The sequence below is a fragment of the Tiliqua scincoides genome, chromosome 1 (assembly GCF_035046505.1).
Source record: "Tiliqua scincoides isolate rTilSci1 chromosome 1, rTilSci1.hap2, whole genome shotgun sequence".
NCBI lineage: Eukaryota > Metazoa > Chordata > Lepidosauria > Squamata > Scincidae > Tiliqua > Tiliqua scincoides.
In genome coordinates this window covers 124,485,899-124,505,325 of record NC_089821.1, presented here as the reverse complement: position 1 = coordinate 124,505,325, position 19,427 = coordinate 124,485,899, and the positions used below count along the sequence as shown (strand labels likewise).

General features: G+C 43.3%; 1 protein-coding gene across 2 annotated transcripts in view; it reads right to left on the bottom strand.

Moving 5' to 3' along the window:
* Positions 1-19,427, bottom strand: part of PARD3B (par-3 family cell polarity regulator beta) — a 540,299-nt gene that overhangs the window by 293,750 nt on the left and 227,122 nt on the right. For both annotated transcript variants that reach the window (XM_066623090.1, XM_066623172.1), the window contains 3 exons: positions 17,683-17,806; positions 9,185-9,281; positions 6,795-6,910 (listed from right to left, as the gene is read on the bottom strand). In XM_066623090.1, the coding sequence (XP_066479187.1) occupies positions 6,795-6,910; positions 9,185-9,281; positions 17,683-17,806 (337 nt within the window). The remainder of the gene's footprint in view (positions 1-6,794; positions 6,911-9,184; positions 9,282-17,682; positions 17,807-19,427) is intronic.

Sequence of the window (19,427 nt, the reverse complement as noted above, 5' to 3'; positions counted from 1 at the left end):
CAACCGGGCACAGCGGCAACCAGCCTGTCAAGCAGGCTGGAAAACATCGCCCCTCTCTTAAATGAGTAGCGGTAGCTAAGCAGGTTTTCATCTGAACATCACCCCTCCCTCACCAGAGCAGGGACTGCTCACCTGTGAAGTGAGTTGGCGGCACTGCCCCTCTCTACAATGGAATAAGGGCTGCATACCTGTTAGCAGGTTGTTGACAGCACATCCCACCTCTCCCACTGGAGCAGGGACAGCACGCCCATTAAAGTGGTTGGTAACACTGCCTGTTAAGCAGGTTGGTAGCAACATTGCTAACATAACCTCACCCCTCCCCCGCTGGAGGAGGAGCTGATCACCCATTAAGCGGGTTGGCAACCTCACCCCTCTCTCAAGGAACAGGGGCAGCATACCTGCTGGCAGGGTGTTGACAGAACATCACCCCTCTCCCACTGGGCAGGGGCAGCACACCCGTTAAGTGGGTCAGTAATAACATTGCCCTTAAAGCAGTGGGGGCCGAGCACCTGTTAAGCGGGCTGTTAACAGAAAAATCCTCCTTCTCAAGGAGAAGGGCCACAATCCTGTCAAGCGGGCTAGTAACTGGACATCACCCCTTTCCTAGGAGGAGGGGAAGAACACCCATTAAATGATTGCTAATAGAACACCCCCCCTCTCAAAGAAGAAGGGGCCACAAATCCACAAGTGAGTTTGTAACCAAGCACTGCCCCTCCCCCAGCAGCCGGGACAGTGCACCCATTAAGTGGGCTGGTAACGAAACATCACCCCTCTCTAAGGAGAAGCGGCTACATGGGTTGTTAACAGAAACCTCCTCCCCTCTTCCAAAGGCCTTGGGGCATTATGCCCACTAAGTGGGTCTGCACCAGAACACAGAGCTTCCAAATGAATAACAGGTAAACCATGGTTCAGACTTGCCTGTCTGCTTGTGTTATCTATCTGCTCAGCCCCCAGCTTATAATATGAGTTCATAATTATTCAATAAGTTCATTGAACTTATTCATTGAACTTATTCAATTATGAATAAGTTCATAATTATTATTAAGTATATTTGTATACTGCTTTTCAAAAACAAAGTTAACCAAAAACTAAACTGTCAACTGGTACTCCATATCTTCCCAGGCAAAAAAACAAAAACACACACTGGCTTTTGAATATTTTATTGGCTCTGTTTCGTGGCACAAGCCCCCCCCCCCCCCCGGAATACTTACTCTCAAGTAAGTTTTCCACTCTTACGCATACATTTTTGTCTACACAAATAATCAGGAGCACTAATTTGATTGTAAAGGCTCAAATTAATCAGTACATCCAGAAATCAATAACTATTGTGCAAGGAGGTTTATAATTGCTATGTATCATTGCAAGTTTTCTATAAGATGGGTACGTTCATTTCTTTTTTACAGCTGGACCACAGAGGCTGATAGATGCAAACTCTATTAATGTTGCCAGCAAACTCATGGATAAATATAAGTCCCCAGGACCAACATAAGCTGTCCAGTTTTGAAAAACAAATGCTTGGCAAATAATCTCCATTCAAAAGTGAAAATGAACATATTTTTTGCATTTTACTTTGACTATAAAAATGACTCGCAGCCCAATCCTAAAGGCAGTACTGCTGCTGGGTGCAGCAGTGCCAAAGCAGCTACTGCTGCATCCTGTGGCAGCCACCGGAGGTCTCCTTGGAGGAAGGGGACTTTCATTCCCTTCCCCTGGGAATGCCCAAGCCCCACAATGGGGCTTCTCAAGTTTGCACCGGCTAACTTGCTGGCACAGACTTGAAAGACTCCATGTCAGACCTTCCAGCCCAATATGGAGTTCAGGATCCAGCGGAGCAGATCTCCAACAGCTGCACCCCCTCCCACCCTGGTTCTTTCCACCGCCCCATCCTCCTCCTGTCCCGCAACACCTCCTTATCACCACCAGGAGCTTTTACCCAGCTCTGGAAGATGTCCAGCCTGGGCTGGGAAAAGCACTGACTGGTGTTGGGCCGGCGCCAATAAGATGCAGGGTACTGCAGGTGTGCCTTACAGCATACTGTGACCCCCAGCATTGGCAGTCTGCTTGTACGGCCGGCACTGAAGAGCTCAGGATTGGGCTGTCAATCATCAACTGCACTAAAGTTACTTGCCATGTCACTCAGTGCATAAAGTATTTGCACCACCAGTTGAACAAACAGGCCGAATGTTTAAACTGGCTTGCGGTGTCAGCAATGAACTTCAAAGGAGGGCAGCTATTTTTAACCATAATACATAGCTAACTTTTGATTCACATCCCCCATGCTCTTTTAAAGCTTCTGGGACAAAAAGTTACTCTTGTAAGACAAATATTTGCATACATAAAATTCAGCAGAAAGCAGGCCAAACAAAGATATGTTTTGTGCTTGTGGTCTGTGAATTTTTTTTTAAAAATATTTTTATGTCCTAGTTTTCACAGAAATGCTGAAAACTCTGGATCGTCCATAATTTAATTCAGTGTTGATCCTTTGAACATTTAGGGAAAAGATTGAGAACATTTGCAGTGAAAATTCTCTGTTCTACTGGACAAGAATACAATCCAGAGTCCAGCATCAAAATTACAACCCTAAGAATCTCATTTATCTATTTCTTTAAAAGCAAGTTCTTAATCCTCCACAGTTGTGGAGGAAACGTATCTGAAATGAAGCGACTCGAGTCCCAATCCTATCCAATTTTCCAGTGCTGGTGCAGTTGTACCAATGGGGTGTGCGCTGCATCCTGTAGCAGAGGGGCAGTCACTCAACGTATGGGAACATGCATTCCCTTACCATGGGGTTGCATTGTGGCGACAGCAGAGCTGGAAAGTTGGATAAGATTGGGCCCTCAAACTGCTGAAGCCTGAAAATCCGAGGAAGCTTTCCAGATCTCAAGAAGGTAGGACTCAGGTCCTTTCAATACATCCACAGATTCCAGAGACAGCCCAAGCCTCACACAAAGCCTCCATATGCCTCCCAAAACCACATAAAAGCTGACAATTCAGCTCCCCCTCCTCACTCATTCCTTCCTCACACAGACCTTCACAACAAAACAGTAGGTGCAAAGCTACCATGTCTTATACTTCCTGTTTTGTGGAAAAGTCCTGTCTGAGGAAGAAGCAAGTTCAAGGGGAATGGATGGCCACTTTCTCTGCATTCTTGGGGGCATACATGACCTGCTTTCCAAAACTCTTACCATACCCCTTCCTTGAGCAGTCACAAAGTGTGCTTCTGGAGGGGAGTAAGGGGGTAAAATCCGGAAGCATGCTTCCTGGAGGAGAGTAAGGGGGTAAGAAAGAGGATCACTGCCTTCTGATGGCAGCGGGAGGGAGGGAGCCGAGTCACCCCTTTCTCCTTATATCTGGATGCTACCTCTTTGCTCAACTCAGGTCCTGTTAAGAATGAACCAAAATAGCAGATCATGCTGGGAACTCAGCATGCTGTGCTATTCTGAGCAGAACAAGGAAGCTGCACCTAGGACAAGGTAGCAGAAACTGGGGGTAAGGGAAAAGGATGGGTGGTTTCTCCTCTCCATCATTTACTCTACTCAACCACTTACTTAAGCAGCTGGGGATTAGAGAAATTAAAAGGTGGAGGAAGCCGCAGCAGTTTCCTCACTCTCAGGGAGCAGGAAAGAGATAGAGCATGGATTGGAGCACCTCCACTGGCAGCGGGAAGCTACAGAACATGGAGGGGGGGCTCTACTCATTTCGCTGCCCCTAAACTTGATACAAGGATCTTAACTTAGGTCATCTGTGGATTGATCCTGATGGAACCTTTCTTTCCTTATGGTACAATCCATCCTTATGGTACAATCTAATATAAGAATAGCACCGCTAGATCAGGTCGTAGGCTCATATAGTCCAGTTTCCTGTATCTCACAGTGGCCCACCAAATGCCCCAGGGAGCACACAAGACAACAAGAGACCTACATCCTGGCGCCCTCCATTGCATCTGGCATTCTGACATAGCCCATTTCTAAAATCAGGGGATTGCACATATACAACATGGCTTGTAACCCATGATGAACTAGCTGCTCTAAGGCACAGTCATTTAGCATGTTAAGAAATTTGGTGATGTTTAAAGGCCCCTGGAGGTCTTAAAGGTCTTCTGAGCATGCATGGCCTCTCTGGCCCTCAGAACACCTCAGGGAAGGCAGCAGTTGTGGACAGCCCTCAAAGCTGCATGGTGCTCCCCCAGTTGTGCCACTTAGGGTCACTTGTACCCATGGAACCCCCCTCCCCAGGGAACTGGATATCAATATAAAGTGAGGGACAGGGATACAGGGAACCTTGAGGCCCAATTAAAAATAATATAGTACTAGCACTACATATCTTTGTAACTCTGTAACTTCTAGTTGTACCTCAGGGAAGCTACCTGTACCTAATATATGTTCTTTTGATATGACTATGGTTCTATGCAAAATGCTTGGATAATATAAATCCTTATATTGTAGGCAAGTGCAAAAAACATGTGTTCTGCCAGATTCCCAGTCCAAGCTCTGCCTGGAGAATTATGCCCACTTTTAGCTAATTAGCTCCCCTTCTTTCCTCAAAAATGACCCTGGTTCTGCCCTGCAGTACTGCTGGACCCCACCACCAGGGTAGCTCGCCTGTTTAACCTACAGAGGTCCTCCTTCCTGCTAGCAGCCTTCCGCCACTACAGCAGCGCCTTGGTCCTCAGCAGGTCTTGGGCACAGCAGCCAAACACCAGTCTTAGTGTCTCCAGTAGTTTCTACTCCAGCAGCTTCCAAAGTCCATTCACACATCAGTCCATCAGCAGTTCCAGCAGTCCATTAGCCATCAATTCCTCAGTCTGTCCTTCCTCAAGCTTTCCTCCTTCTGCTACCCACACCAAACTCTCCCTTCATCAGGTGCTTTTATGCCTGAGGACCCTATTGCCTTCAAGTGGCTGCAGCTGTGCAGCACACTCTGCTGGATGCCCAGGCCAAGGGGCCACTGCTGACACCACATCTACCTCATCTCCAGATCTTGATTCCAATACAGCATGGTGCCTGAACACAGCTAGAATCTTACAAGTTCCTTTATTCTTGCTGGAGACAACATGAAAACCTGGGTTGAAATATCCACCTGCAATCCATAACCATGTGCAAAGGATCTGCCACCTTTCTCCACAGAAAGCAATTTCAGATGAAATTGTCATATTACAGGGTGGAAACAATTTTCAGCCACACTTCAATACATTCTGCACTGCTCTAACAGCTAGCAGGACATAAGGTTGCCACCAATCATAGGCCTGTAGAAGTGAGCCAAAGTTCTCAACTTTATTATTTCTTACTGTGGATGCTGAGGTTTTTCCCTAGTAATCTACATGTTGCTTAAAGGCAAAACCTTTCTATCTGCTCATGTGAACATTTAGACATCTATTTCAGAGATAAACTCTGCCAAATTTTCAGGCTTGGGTCTTGTTCTCAGATTTTCTGGTATGTAACGGAGCTTTTGAAATGACATTGACAGACATGTTGTCCATGTTATGCAGGATATATTGTTAATAACCTTGTTGCTTCCCCACTGTGCAAATATCATTTCAGGCACAGAAAAAAATGTAAGGAACTGCAGTGGATAAAATCCTCTGCTGGCAACAATGGCAAAGGAAACAAGGGGCTGCTTTCAGTCCTTCACTGAAACAAGCAGACCAGACTCATGCTCAAAATTTATATTAAAGTTACAAACTAAGATGTTTTTCAAATATCTCTGAACCACATGACAACTGCCATGCAACACTTGTTTTAACCCATTTCTGCCCAGCCCACAGGGTGTACACATTTTATCCCTGTTGCATATATGCAGTGTTGGGCAGAAATGGCTTAAAAAGGTACACTGAGAACAGTTTTCAAACACTTTTTTCAACTAAGTAAAACCAAAACTAGGTGCTACGTGTGTATGTGGCAGCTGCAGAAAGCAACCAGCATGGGTCATCTTCTCCTCCTCCACTACGTGGTGGGTTTTATGCTGCAGATTTCCCTATCCTCTCTTAACTGACTGGGTGCTATTTGTAGTGGCAGAGAAATTCACAATGTGACAACAGGATACATTTTCTAGAGCTGAAGAGGAAGAAATCAGAATGAAAAGAAGGAGGAGAAATTTGATGCAGCCATATAGTTCTGCCTTAAAGGCCAAATTAGATGTTATGACCGGTTGGGGACAGCCTATGTGTTGTTTATTATTATTATTATTATTATTATTAACAGTATTTATATACTGCTTTTCAACTAAAAGTTCACAAAGCGGTTTACAGAGAAAAATCAAATATCTAAATGGCTAATGGTTAATTAGTGTAACATTAAACACTAGAAAAGCACCATTGGAAATTGTCACTTTCAGGAATGGAAAGAGAAGTTTAGTCCTTCTCCTTCCTGCTCCAAATTGACTGCCTTCATGCTTTCTTACTTATGAGAGTAAAAGATGCAGGAACCTAGTACTTTTTCTCCTGCAGAGAGAAAACAGTAGGGGAGAGCTGATTTTGAGTCAAATAGTAGGAGCAGGAAGAGTTAAAAGTCTTCCTCGCCACCCCCTACATTCATCTAGTAGAAATGACAGCCTCTCACAGCTATTTTTTTTTTTTTTAAATCAGGAAAAGAAAACTGAGCAAGACCTGCTCATACACTTTCTGGATATAATCAAATCTGACCCTAATAGCTGGAACGAAGAGAAGGCAGACCACTGTACCTGCTGCCCTGGTTCTTAATGGTTTTCTTCAAATTCTGTGTGCTTTAAAAAAACAAAAGCAGGAAATGCATGGTGAGGCTAAAAAGGATTATCGCTGCCATTCCACCCATTCTTACCAAGATCCATGCTCTTGGAGGCTTTCAGATTAATTGATTCTGTCTGCTTGGCCAGTGTCAAAGATCTGAAGTTGATGTGCTGATCTGGTAAATATGCTGCTGAATCTGCTTCTAAGCTGTGGAGAGAAGCCATGAAGAAGAAAAAAACTTAGGCACAAGCTCAAAAACAAATGGAGTAATTAAACCCTATGTGACATAAATGCATTTCCCCTCTTCAGTTATTATAAATTATTATCAAGTTCTTGCATGAGTTATTGTCTGCATTGAATCTGATTTTGCTTGAAGAGATTGCAGAAGAAGAGATAATCAGGGCCCAAAGCTTTGTTTTACCCCAAGCTTGTCCATTTTGCAACCATCCCAATTAATAAGGCATATTAAAAGTCAACAAGGTACATTCACAAGGATTCTTTAAAAAACACAAAAAAGAGAGTTACCATCTGATGCATATATCAACATGTATTTACAAAGAGCCTAAAACCATTAGATGCTGTATAATACAGAGGGGCCCCTATATCCATGGATTGTATCCTGTATCTGTGGTTAGGGCTGCTCCCGTTGCCTCTGGAGAGTCCTCTGAGCCCAGTAGAGCCAGACAAAAAAAAACAAACACCTGACAGTAAAAAAAAATTGAGCCTAACTGTAAAAACAAACAAAAACAAAACAAAACAAAACAAAAGCTACTTCCGGTTTCTCTGTGAAACCAGAGGTGATGATTTTAATGCCTTATAAAGCATTTAAAACATCACTTCCTGTTTCACAGAAAAACCAGAAGTAGCTTTTTTTTTCTTTTTACTACTAGGCTCAGAGGACTTTCTGTAGGTGAGGAGCTCTGCTCTCCTTGCCTCCAAAAGGTGGGGCAGGGTGACCAGATAGGGTGACCTATCTGAGAAGATAGGGGGAACTGCCCACCTGAACTAACCTACTGTCACTGCCCGAGTCCCAACCCTCCTCCTGTGAAGTGACTATCAAAGCCAAAGCAACTTCAGAATCCATGTTGCTTTCACCTGCAGCACCAAACGGCCCTAAGCTCAAGTGCTACCAAAAGAGGCTTCCTGGTGCAAAGCAGAGCCAGCTCTCATGTTCGTTGGCTGGTACTGCAAAAGCCCACAAAACATACTTGAGGTTTCTTTTTCTAGAGCAGACACAGGGACTCAGCAGCCAGCCTTTTTCATCAGAGCTTTCCAGAAACAAGTCGAGTCTGCTGCGGGCCTGGTGGGAGCGGCCAGGCTGAGCCAGGGTGGCATCTCACTTACTTCTTCAGGACTCGCCAACCTACAGCTTGTGCCATCTGTATTTGGCCACAATCCTATCCACACTTTCCTGGGAGTAAGCCCCAATAGGGCTTACTTCTGAGTAAACACACAAGGGATTGAGCTCTTTGTGCACTGGGCTCAGCGGGGTGCCCAGGTCTGTCTGCAGTACATTCAGGGAGAAGCAAAAACAAAAACTGAGTGGGCGCCCCACTCAAATCGGTGCTCCACAGGGCAGTGGGCAGCCTCACTCACTGTGTGGAGATAAGCCAAGCAGCAAGACAAGTGCTGCTGAGCAGGGTGGGGATGGGGAAGATCCCCCCCCCAGCGAGCAAAGCAGTACAGATCCTTTTGGAGCACCACAGAGCTCAGAGCGAGTGGCAGCATCCAGGCAAGGAAGGGCTGGGAAGGGGCCTGCGCCTGTTGCTGCATAGAGATGAAACCTATTGATAAGGTTAGTGCAGAAGGGGGATGGGGTACAGGCTTGTTTAAGCCATACACAGGGAAAGGTGTCGGTGGGTGGGAGAGAAAAGCAAGCCTAGTGCAGGGCCTCCCAAGCGGCAGGGCCCAATTTTGTGAAATCGCTCCAATCACCTTAAGGCCGGCCCTGACACTGGAAACCCATTGCAGATCCTGTGCCCCCTCCAGGACCTAATCCACCAACTTCCTGTCCCATTTCCTCTACTTCTTGTGGCTTCACAACAACCCTGTGAGGTAGCAGCCTGAGCAGGGCCAACCTTAGGAGCTGCAGAGCAAGACAGAGAGGAGGCTGTTACATCAAGAACTCTGTTTTGATAAGGCAAAATTCAATTTTGATTATATCCAGAATTCCATTATATCAAGAAAAGTTTACTGAATTGAATCCAAGCCCTTCCTTGCATAGGCTTTGAAAGATTACCTTGACCCCACTCCCCAACCCCAAATTAGGCTTTGCCTAGAGGCTTCAACCTAGAGGTTGAAGAACACTGGACTAGAATGTAGAAATGTGTATCCATACTCAGAAATTAGGAAATCTGTTTGCTTAAATGAATATGTCCTGTTGCAAATTCAATATCATAAAGTGTTTCATATGTTTTTAACATATTTAGGTACAGCACTCCTATCAGAAGTCACACTTATAAATAACAAGCATTTTCAAACCTATGATTATAATCTGTGAGCAGCTCAACACTCGGATGTGGAGGCAAAGGGGGTGGGACCTCATTTTCAGCCATGCCACTCTCAGATGTATGAAGCTCTGAAATCAAGGGAGGAAAAATTAATAAACTATGGCACCAGCAAATATATTACATCTGTTTGCTAATCAAGAACAAACTGGCAAGCCTGAACATCTCTTGAAGCTAGAAACAAATTACACAAATCTCCAAACTAACTAAACTAGAATTAAAATTACACCAAGCAGAAAATACATCCCCAAGGATTTTCAAAAGACCCGATTTTCCCGTTTGCACATGCATAATTAAAGATAAACACATTGAAATTCTCCTTATAGTGAACAGCAGTCAAAGCCTTATATTGGTTTTATTAGTTTTAAAGGATATTCTCTCACACAAACAAAATTTGCGACTGAACTAAGGCTTGGAGGAAACACTCAGCAGGTGCACAGCATTAACTGTATTGTAACATATCTAGGCTATTTACCTGTTCAGCACCTTACCTACAGGTTGGGACCAGACTCAGGCTTTCTATGCCCTCAAACAGAATCGATCAGTGCCATCCCTCTTTCCCCACAATCTTATCTACAAGCTGAACTGGTCAAGAAAAACTAGGAATGTACCCAGAAGTCTCCTCCAAAACCTTCTAAGCCAGTTTGTGCCCTGGCAAGTGTCTGAGTTTACCAATTACATTAAAAATATCTCTCTTTTTTGCAGGAATACAGGTACCTAAAGGCCCAATCCTATTCAACTTTCCTGGGCCAATGCAGCCCTGTCATAAGGAACAAAAATTTCCTTACCTTGAGGAGGCCCCCATGACTGCCCCCCCCCACCGCACAATGCAGAGCGCACACTGTTGGCACAGTTACATCAGCGCTGGAAAGTTGGATAGGATGGACCCACAGGTATCTAAGTTAGCCCCATTTTGTCACTATGAGATAACACCTTTGTTTCCTCTCCAGTTCCCTATAGGAACAAGAAATCTAAAACAAGTGCAGTAACTTCATGAACTGAGGTGGTGGTCTCAGGTGGTGCCTCTTTGTGCACAGGGCAGCAGTGCACAAAGAGGCAGTCCACATTTCCTCCATGACATACTATATATGAAAAGGAATTTAGCAGGGAAAGAACTAGTGCCCCTATTCACCCCAGCATAGCATCTCTCCTAGGGACTGTTGGCAGTGTTTCCCTTGTGTCTTACAAGTCCCTTTGGGACAGGGAATAACAATCTTTGTTAAGTAATTGGCTGCGACAACTTCCATTGAAGAGTAGCACAACAACACAGCACAAGAAAAAGAAAAATCTTTTCTTCTGATGCTTCAGGTTAGACCTGTTCTTGGGTCTTTTGGGGGCACTGATTCAAAAAATGACATCGTTTGACAGCATCAGATCCAGTTATACTCTCAAAACACAACAATATACAATTATATTTCTGCACATCAGCATGTAAGGTGGCTATGCTGTATCTCCAAAACTAGAGTTGACAGGCCAAAATTGATGCCATTTTTGAATCAACACCCCAAATATATCCGTAGGTCTAATTTTTAAGGCACCACAACGTGTGTTGGGCAATGTAACCAAACATAAATATCACGTCCCTTAATTCAGCTTTGAAGAAGGCTGTTTAGAGAAACAGAACACTAATTCTAGCCTTGCTTTTGACCACACCTTGTTTTTTCTGCATACCAAGACTTTCAGCAGCCTTCTCTATATCCAGTTACTCTTTTTCATTTTCTTAAGGCAGTGTCTTCTATCTTATTTTAATTTCTTTCCCCCATCATCGTCCTTCCCTTAATTTTGTTCTAAGTTCCAAATCTGGTCTTCCATCTTCAGCACTACTTCAACCCATACACCAGCTAAAGCGGTGCTTCTCAAACTCTCTGTCTGGCAATTGTTTTCCCCAGTGTGTCAGGGACTGGTATTGTAATCTGTGCTATATTACTAATATAGTTTCTTTCCTGGAAATTTACTGTGGAATTTCCAGCCATCACCAGCCGATGGCTCATGCATGGAACATTTTGAATAGCACTGCTCTAAAGGACAACCATATTGAGACTATTTTGGGATACCTCCAACCAAAAGTTCACAGAATTTGGCGTTCACACATAAGGTTTAGCAGATCATCTAAGGGTAGTCTAAAATTTACCCTTTTTGTATCTGCTACTATATGCATGGGTGCAGTGATCTGCAGTATACGACACTATCCTGTATCGTAGCAGAAGCAGCAACCTGGCATCATTTTAAAGACGACTGTGCTTCCCTGTCTTGCCAGCAGCTTCCCAAACTCAAGCACTGTGCACTGAAAGTTTTCCCTGCCAGTTGATAAAATTAAAGTTCTGCTCACGATTTCCAATCATATTTGTGACTCTTGCATCCAACATTACCAACTAATCAGTTGAGATAAAGTTATAAATAACCACCCATTTGTGATGGATGCATTTCATTCACTGATTTGCTACTATAACAAAGTAGATAATTCAAAGAGAAAAGTGTGCCGAAATTTAAATGGGGAGCTGAACAGGAGCTCCTGTTCACAAACAATCACCAATTTAGTTATGTAGAAAAGGTTCAAGATAAATTGTTAATATCATTCCCAATAGGCTATATATTGAAATTTCAGTTTGCAAAATCCTTTATAAACCTTGTCTGTCAATTCAAGTACACAAGGTGCTTGCCATGACATTCTGGGATTCCGTGCTTGAGTAAATAAGTCTGAATTGGAGACATCAAGGAAAATGTTGATATTCCGATTTAGCTGCAGGTGAGAAGAGCTACAAACTGGGAATTTGGGTTGCAAGTCGTAATCATTTTAATCAATAGATTAAGCCTGCGGTTTTCAAACTCGCAGGGAGTTTGAATCCCGCAGTAAGTCTTTGCGGGGGCAGGGGGGAGGCAGCGGCATGCTCCTCAGGATTGCACCGCTCAGGGAGGCTGCAGGTGCTTGGTGCACTTGCCCAAGCCCCCTGCAGCCCCCCAGGGGTGCGGCGAGCCCTGCGCGACCTTCAGCAGGGCTCCCCAGGTCAGGGAAGGTGACAGCAGAGCGATCGCGCCCCGCTCCGCTAAACCAGAAGCGCTGTGCGATCGCTCCATGTTCCCTTTTGACCAGGCTGCAGGGACTGGAGTGCACCCTCCAGTCCCTGCAGCAGCCATCCCTGGCTGCGGGGAGCCAGGCACAAGCGCCTGCAGGGCTCCTCGGATCAGGGAATGTGAGAGTGGGCGATTGCACTCCGCTTCCCGTTTTGCAGAGGCGGAGCGCAATCGTGCCAATCTCACTTTCCCTGACCCGAGGAGCCCTACAGGCGCTTGTGCCTGGCTCCTCGCAGCCAGGGATGGCTGCTGCAGGGACTGGAGGGTATACCCCAGTCCCTGCAGCCTGGTCAAATGGGAACATGGAGCGATCGCACACAACTTCTGGTTTAGCAGAGTGGGGTGCAATCGCTCCGCTGTCACCTTCCCTGACCTGGGGAGCCCTGCTGAAGGTCACGCGGGGCTCGCCACACCCCCGGGGGGCTGCAGGGGGCTTGGGCAAGTGCACCAAGCCCCTGCAGCCCCCCAAGCGGCGCGATTCTGGGGATCACGCCACTGCCTCCTGGCTGCCCCCGCCCCTTGAGGGGAAAGGGACCATGACCCTCAGGCTGGGGCGTCGAGATGCCCCAGTTTGAATACCACTGGATTAATCAGTCGGGACCTATTTTAATCAGTGGGATCACAAGTTGAGTGCATGCTTCTTTATTATCCAAGATTATTTTGGTTCTGGAAGGTTAACTATAATAGACAATGAAAAAAATAGATAGCATCTCCTTCAAAACTAAATGGACGTTTTTGGTTGGTAAGTTCTATGACCTTTCATTTCTTTTAACACCTCAAAGTGGTATAATAAGGTTTTAGTAATACACATTTTTCTAAATGTACTCAGTTAAGCTATCTGGTTATGTGGCAGGTGATTGAATAACTTAAAATTATTTATTTTGTTGCCAGCTCTGATATGAAGTTAGGAAGGTTAACTGTGGTACTCAATGCATTTTTTTTTTAGGGCAAATGTTTGAACAAAACTCTGCTACTTAGCCACAGTGATGACAGGAAATCCCTTGGCAGCCTGATCATTTTTTTGCAAGTTACAAACCCTCTGATGAGGCAGATTCCAGTAATCTTTCAGCAACAGAAATGTGAAGTTGCTGGCACTGAAGTAAGACTTCTTTGAAGAGATTGTACTAAAAAAAATGCTGTCTCTGCACAACGGCTTGGCAGAGGAACAAACCAAGGACCTCTGGGTGGCAAGTATTAGATTATTCATATAAAAATAGACCGAATGCTGGCATTTCAATATTGGATTTTAAAGAATCTCTTCCTCAAACAGCCATAGTCAAAGTATAATTATTTCTTTAAAAGTGTCTGATACGAGCTTTTTTACCTAGATGTTATATTTTCTTTTTTACAAGAATAATAAGAGATCTCTTTTAAAAACCCAAAACGAATTGGTAGAGGTCCTGTGTACCTCCACTAAGTTTATAAAAGAAAGGATAATTATATCTACCATTTTATATTCCCGCTTTCTACTGGTGAAGTGCAGTCCTCCCCTCTGTTGCTACTAGACCTAAATGTCTTTCTCAAAGTGAAGTGCTGATCCCCCATCCCTGCAATTCAGTTCAATTCAGACAATGACAAAAATCTGTAAAGTATCAGTTACCCAATATCTTTAGAAGTTATTCTTTCTTCTTTCTCACTGCAACAAAATCTCATGTGCACTCCTATACAGTAACCTGCCTATTGCAATGCGCTCCTTTCTGGTCTACCAGCCTCTCATCTAAAGGTCTTTTCTTCAAGTCTATACTCAGCTGCCTACCTTGTCTTTATTGCCTGACAATTTGATCATCTGTCACCCTTTCTTAATTCTCTTCACTGACACCCCCTTGCCCATCTAATTCATTGCAAGCTTTTTTTGGGTGAATACATGCGGTTATTGCTGTTGCTTTATCTCTCTTCTTTCTTCTCATGCTCAGTGCCATTCCCTTAATTTCAAACTCACTCTTCTGCTTGGATCTATATGAAAACACATCTGTGAGAAGGCTCTTGACTTTTTCTAACTGCTTTCGGAAAATGATCACCAAACTATGGACCCGATCCTATCCAACCTTCCAGCGCTGATGCAGCCATGGCAACAGGGCATGTGCTGCTTCTTGTAGCGGGGTGGTGGTCACAGAGGCCTCCTCAAGGAAAGGGAATGTTTGGTCCCTTACTTCAGGGCTGCAAAGATGATTGGGTCTTAAGACTGCAATCCTATGCACACTTCCCTGTAAATAAGTTTCTGACTATCATGAGACTTACTTCTGAGAAAACATGCATAGGATAGGGGCTGTAAATAAGAAACACCATTATCAAGATTCTAAGATGTCTTTCATTATTGAAAAGCAAATGTATGTTGATTATTATTTGGGAACAGACTGGTGTACACTACAGGTTGCACCATTCCAAAAACTTGATGGTACTAGGAATTTGGCTGCTCATTTCCATAATCTTTCCAATTATGTCCATTAATTTTAAATTTCATATACTATACACAGAATTTCTACAATGTTAAAACACTTTTGCTTGTCCATTTTTTTTCTTGAAAAAACACAGAAACAAATCTTTTCATTGCTTGCGTTAAATACTAGCCAGTCTTGTGGAAAACAGGCCATGCAGGTTCTTGCATTTATATTGTTTTTCACCCATTAAAATGGTTACAAGAGTTAAATTAATGGTGTGATTTCTCCTATTCTCTTATTCTGCTACTATTTAAAACACTACATTTTCAAAAGGGTGAAAATATGCTCCTTTTACACATGCTAACCATGTTAGTGATAATACAAAAAACAACAGCAAGTATCCTAAGTACTTTACAATTTTCTTAACTGCTGAAACTGAAGACATAACTGAAGACTTGTGTTATGTAAGAATTTCAAATAAGTTTAACCTACAAAACCAAAATACTTTAAAAAATCAGAACCTCTATTGGCCTAAATAGACACATCACAGAACACAATACAGGAGCGCCATATCGGTGAAACCCGTATTAGTGGGTTCACTTATCTGCAGATTGGGTCTGCTCCCCCAGTGTGCCCCCCCAGACACAACCCCTCCAGAGGTAAGGGGAGCTCTGTTTCCCTCACCTCTGGGGGGGGGGGGGAGTCTGAGTTCAGCAGAGGCTGAGGATGCCTCAGATAAGACCAAAAAATCCTTTAACTCCCAGCATCATAGCAATCACAGCGATCACATTGCTGCCTTTGCTCTCCACTTGCCCTTAAGGGTGCAGAGACAGGGTTTCCCTGGTTGGGGTATCGCGATGCCCCAGATTGGGAACCTCTGCCCTATCCCTTGCTATTTGATATCTACACAAAACAACTGAAGAAAGCAGGTCAAAGCTTGAGCACTGCCTGAGGTGGACCAATTCTGCTGCCCCTCCATGTTTTTTGCCTTTGTGCTAATGTGCACACACCCCCATCACCAATGTTGAAGCCCCATCCTATCTCTTCTGCCACCAGTGCACCCTGAAAACTGGCCAGTGCCAGGGGATCAAGGTGCTAGTTCTTACATTTAAAGCCCATTACTGCTTCAGACCAAAATATCTCAAGGACCACCTCCCTCCATGTGAACCTATCTATGTCATTATATTCCATAGAAAGGCTGCCTCTCTTATGGCTGCTACAGCCTAGTGAAGTATGGTTGTTGGCAACTGATGAGAAGGTCTCAGTTCCATGGAACTCCCAATGTTAAGCAGGACCCTTCATTGCTACTCTTTCCATCAGCTGAAGGTCTGCTTTTTTCTTGACAAGCTTTCACATAGTTTTGAATAATAGTTATGAGCTGTCTTCCTTGTTTTAACATGTGTGTTTTTTTGCCTCTGATCTTGGTTTTGCTTTGCTGTTGATTTTTTAATTCATTATTTTTTATTGCTTTTACAATACATATGTAAGCTGCCCTGAATCTGTGGGAAAAGCTCTGGGTAAAAATCTTATAAATGAAGAAATGTGATTGTCTTCAGACTATCCTACATCAGTCGTACCAGTTGCCAGTCTGCTTCTAGACCAAGTCAAGACACGGTACTGATTTTAACCTTTAATAAAGCCCTGCATGGCCTGCACCCATCATATATGAAGGACTATCTCTCCCTGCATAAGGCCCGGGATCAGCTGAAGTTCAGTCAGCAAGTTTCAGCATCTGTGACATCTTTACTCACAGCAAGAGCTCACTGTAGAACTTTTATGGTGCCCACTCAGAAGCTATGCAACCTCTTCCTAGAATTGGTTAAGGCAGCTACTTCTCTGCATTAGTTTCCAAAAAGGAATTGGCTTATTTTTTCAGCCAAAGTCTCTTTTCAAAGCTCTGGAGAATTATATATTACCTGCTACTTGTAGTATTTTATAACTTGTTCTGATTGCTACATAAAGCACCCTGAGCACTGGGAAAATTGTATAAAAATAATAAATGCAGACCTCTGCATTTGAAACTTTGTACAAATATAACTAGGCTATATATTAAATATCTCATCTTCAGCATTAGATTTATACCCCACCTTAGAATTTGAAGATTTTTCTTTGTATGTACTTACTAAGCATTAATAGTTGAAATAAACAACAACCAATTCTTGTGGCACTTTACCTTTTTTTTTAAATCTATGGTCAGGTGTCCTTATACATGGATTCAGGACCCACAGATTTGATTATCTGCGGGTCCTGAACCCATGCGGTCAGTCTGACCTGGACTTTCCAGAGGCGACTGGAGCTGTGCTGTGGTCACCTCAGCTGAGTGTTCTGAGGTCCTTGGAGGCTGTGTCCGGGGAGGCATGATGCTTCACAGGCCTCAGAACACCTCTGGAGTACTCCGCTGAACCCTTTGAATTTGATTATTCATGGGTTTCAGCATCTACAGGAGTTCTGGGAATTGATGCTGAGACACCACTGTACCTATTTATGCATGTACCTACACTCACTTATGTCAACTGACAATTTCACTGCATATATCTGATGAAGTAGAATGCAGCCCACAAAAGCATATGCTAGAAAATAAAGGTTAGTCTTTAAGATGCCAAAAAAAAAACCTCTTGCCTGTTTTTGCTGCACCTCTGAAAATATTTAAAGTCAGAGTAAATTCTATACACAAAGTAACATTAGACACCATTTAAGAACCTGGAACCTAGGTTTAAGGACTCAGGAATCACTGAAGTTCTATCACACACTCACACACACCCCAACAATCATTTGCATCCATAATCTTATATCCAACCTTATGAGTGAGGCAGCAAGCTAGAAACTGTCACTTGGACTGGAACTGCCAGGAATCGAATTCACAGGTTCTGAGTCAACTCTTCCACCTTCCCTGAAATCTTCATGTTTGACCAAGTCTGCATTTGCACTAATTATCTTCCAAGTTGTCCCACCCCCTTTGGAAATTCATATCTACACCACAAATTTTTTTCTGTAAAACGAACATCGGATACCCAGGACTCACCTTTCAACCTCTCCTGAGGACAATATGTTACAAAACACTGCACAGCAGCATCACTACGCCTAGGAAAATTGATATTCCTTTCAAGCTCCGGTTTTGGAATTAATACAACAGGCTCTGTGCGTTCCTAAGAGGAAAGATAATTACATACATTATAAATATATATAACATATAATATATATAATATATATAAATATACATAACATATAATATTCTAGAATGCCACTCTCTGCTGTAATTTATCTTCAAATTACAATGAAGGACTTCCTTGCACCTTTGTCCATCTTCAAAGACTTCACCCATTGCTATCAGATGATAGCCTGTGGCATGTTACACAGATGCTATTGATTCATTGTACTTACTTCTTAGAAAGTAGTGATAGCTTTTCCCAGATGCACAAATAGAAATAGTCCTCCTGACTCTCAAGTAGTACCAGTTCTACTAGTGACTAAAGGCCACAACTGCAATGGTTCTATCCAGCAGTACTACTACAGCAGGAGCACTACATTGTTATTTCTTAACATTTCTTTCCTGCATATCAGTGAAGGTCTCTCTAGCAGTACTTAAAAATACCTGTAATTTCTATATGTGGCATTCAATTTGTGCATTTATAATGCATTTCTTGTACCCTAACAACTCCCAAAACTAGTGTCACATGAGCATTTTCAGCAGTGTCAAAAATGCCCTGACATATCAGAGCTTTTGACATTCCCTGAGAAAATGCATTCCTGATGCGTTCCAATCAGTGGTTCCCAAACTTTTTAGCATCAGGACACACTTTTTAAAATGACAGTCTTCTTGGGACCCACCTAGGTTTACGAGACTTTAAAAAAAGATCTAGAAAGAAATAATATTTTTATTCATTTTCTTATCAGTAATATTTTGTTTATTAAAAAAAACTTGATCAATTCCTCATCATGAAGCAGCCCAATGAACTTTAATGAATGCTCACCTTCCTTTCTCACAGTTATCCCCCCCAAAATAAAAACAATAAAATTTTCTTATTTTTTTTTTAATTCTTTATCAACTAAGAATCATTTATCTCACTATATTTACACATGCTTGCAAACTGCAGGAGTTCAGCTCCTTGCAAACCCCTGGAACTGAGCTCTTTGCAGGGCAATTAGCAGCTATCTGATTTTTGAATAGCCTCAGGACTTGAGGCAATTAGTTATCTGATCTTGCCATTAACTGTGTTTACACTGAGGCTCTACCCAGTCCTTTGTGACCCACCAAAAACAGGTTGCAACCCACCAGTGGGTCCCAACCAACCAGTTTGGAAGCATTGGTTTAGACTGTCCTATCTTCTACTCACTCTTAGTTGACTGTCTTGCCTTCAGTGACATTATTACATAGCCAAATCCGATTGACTATGTAACACTGTTACATCATTCCATTCGCTATGCTATTCCAGGTGGACAAAACAGGAAGGAAGCAGCATAGCACTAGGGGAAAAAAGTAGCACTTAAGCACCAGCATCCAGGAGAGATAATGGTACCAAATTGGGAAATACAGGTGAATACACAATTTGGAGGGGGGGGGGAATATTTCCAGCCCAAACAGCATTGGTATCTGGAACCTAAAAATTTAGTGCATGCCTAGATTTATACACATCAAAACCAGAATACAGGATAGCATTTCGTCTGACCACAACTAGCTTCCCATTATTACTCCATCTGTGAAGGCAGCTTGTAGACTTGTCAAGACAAGAAGAACTGTGCCAATGGTAATTTTTTGACAGCCAGCTG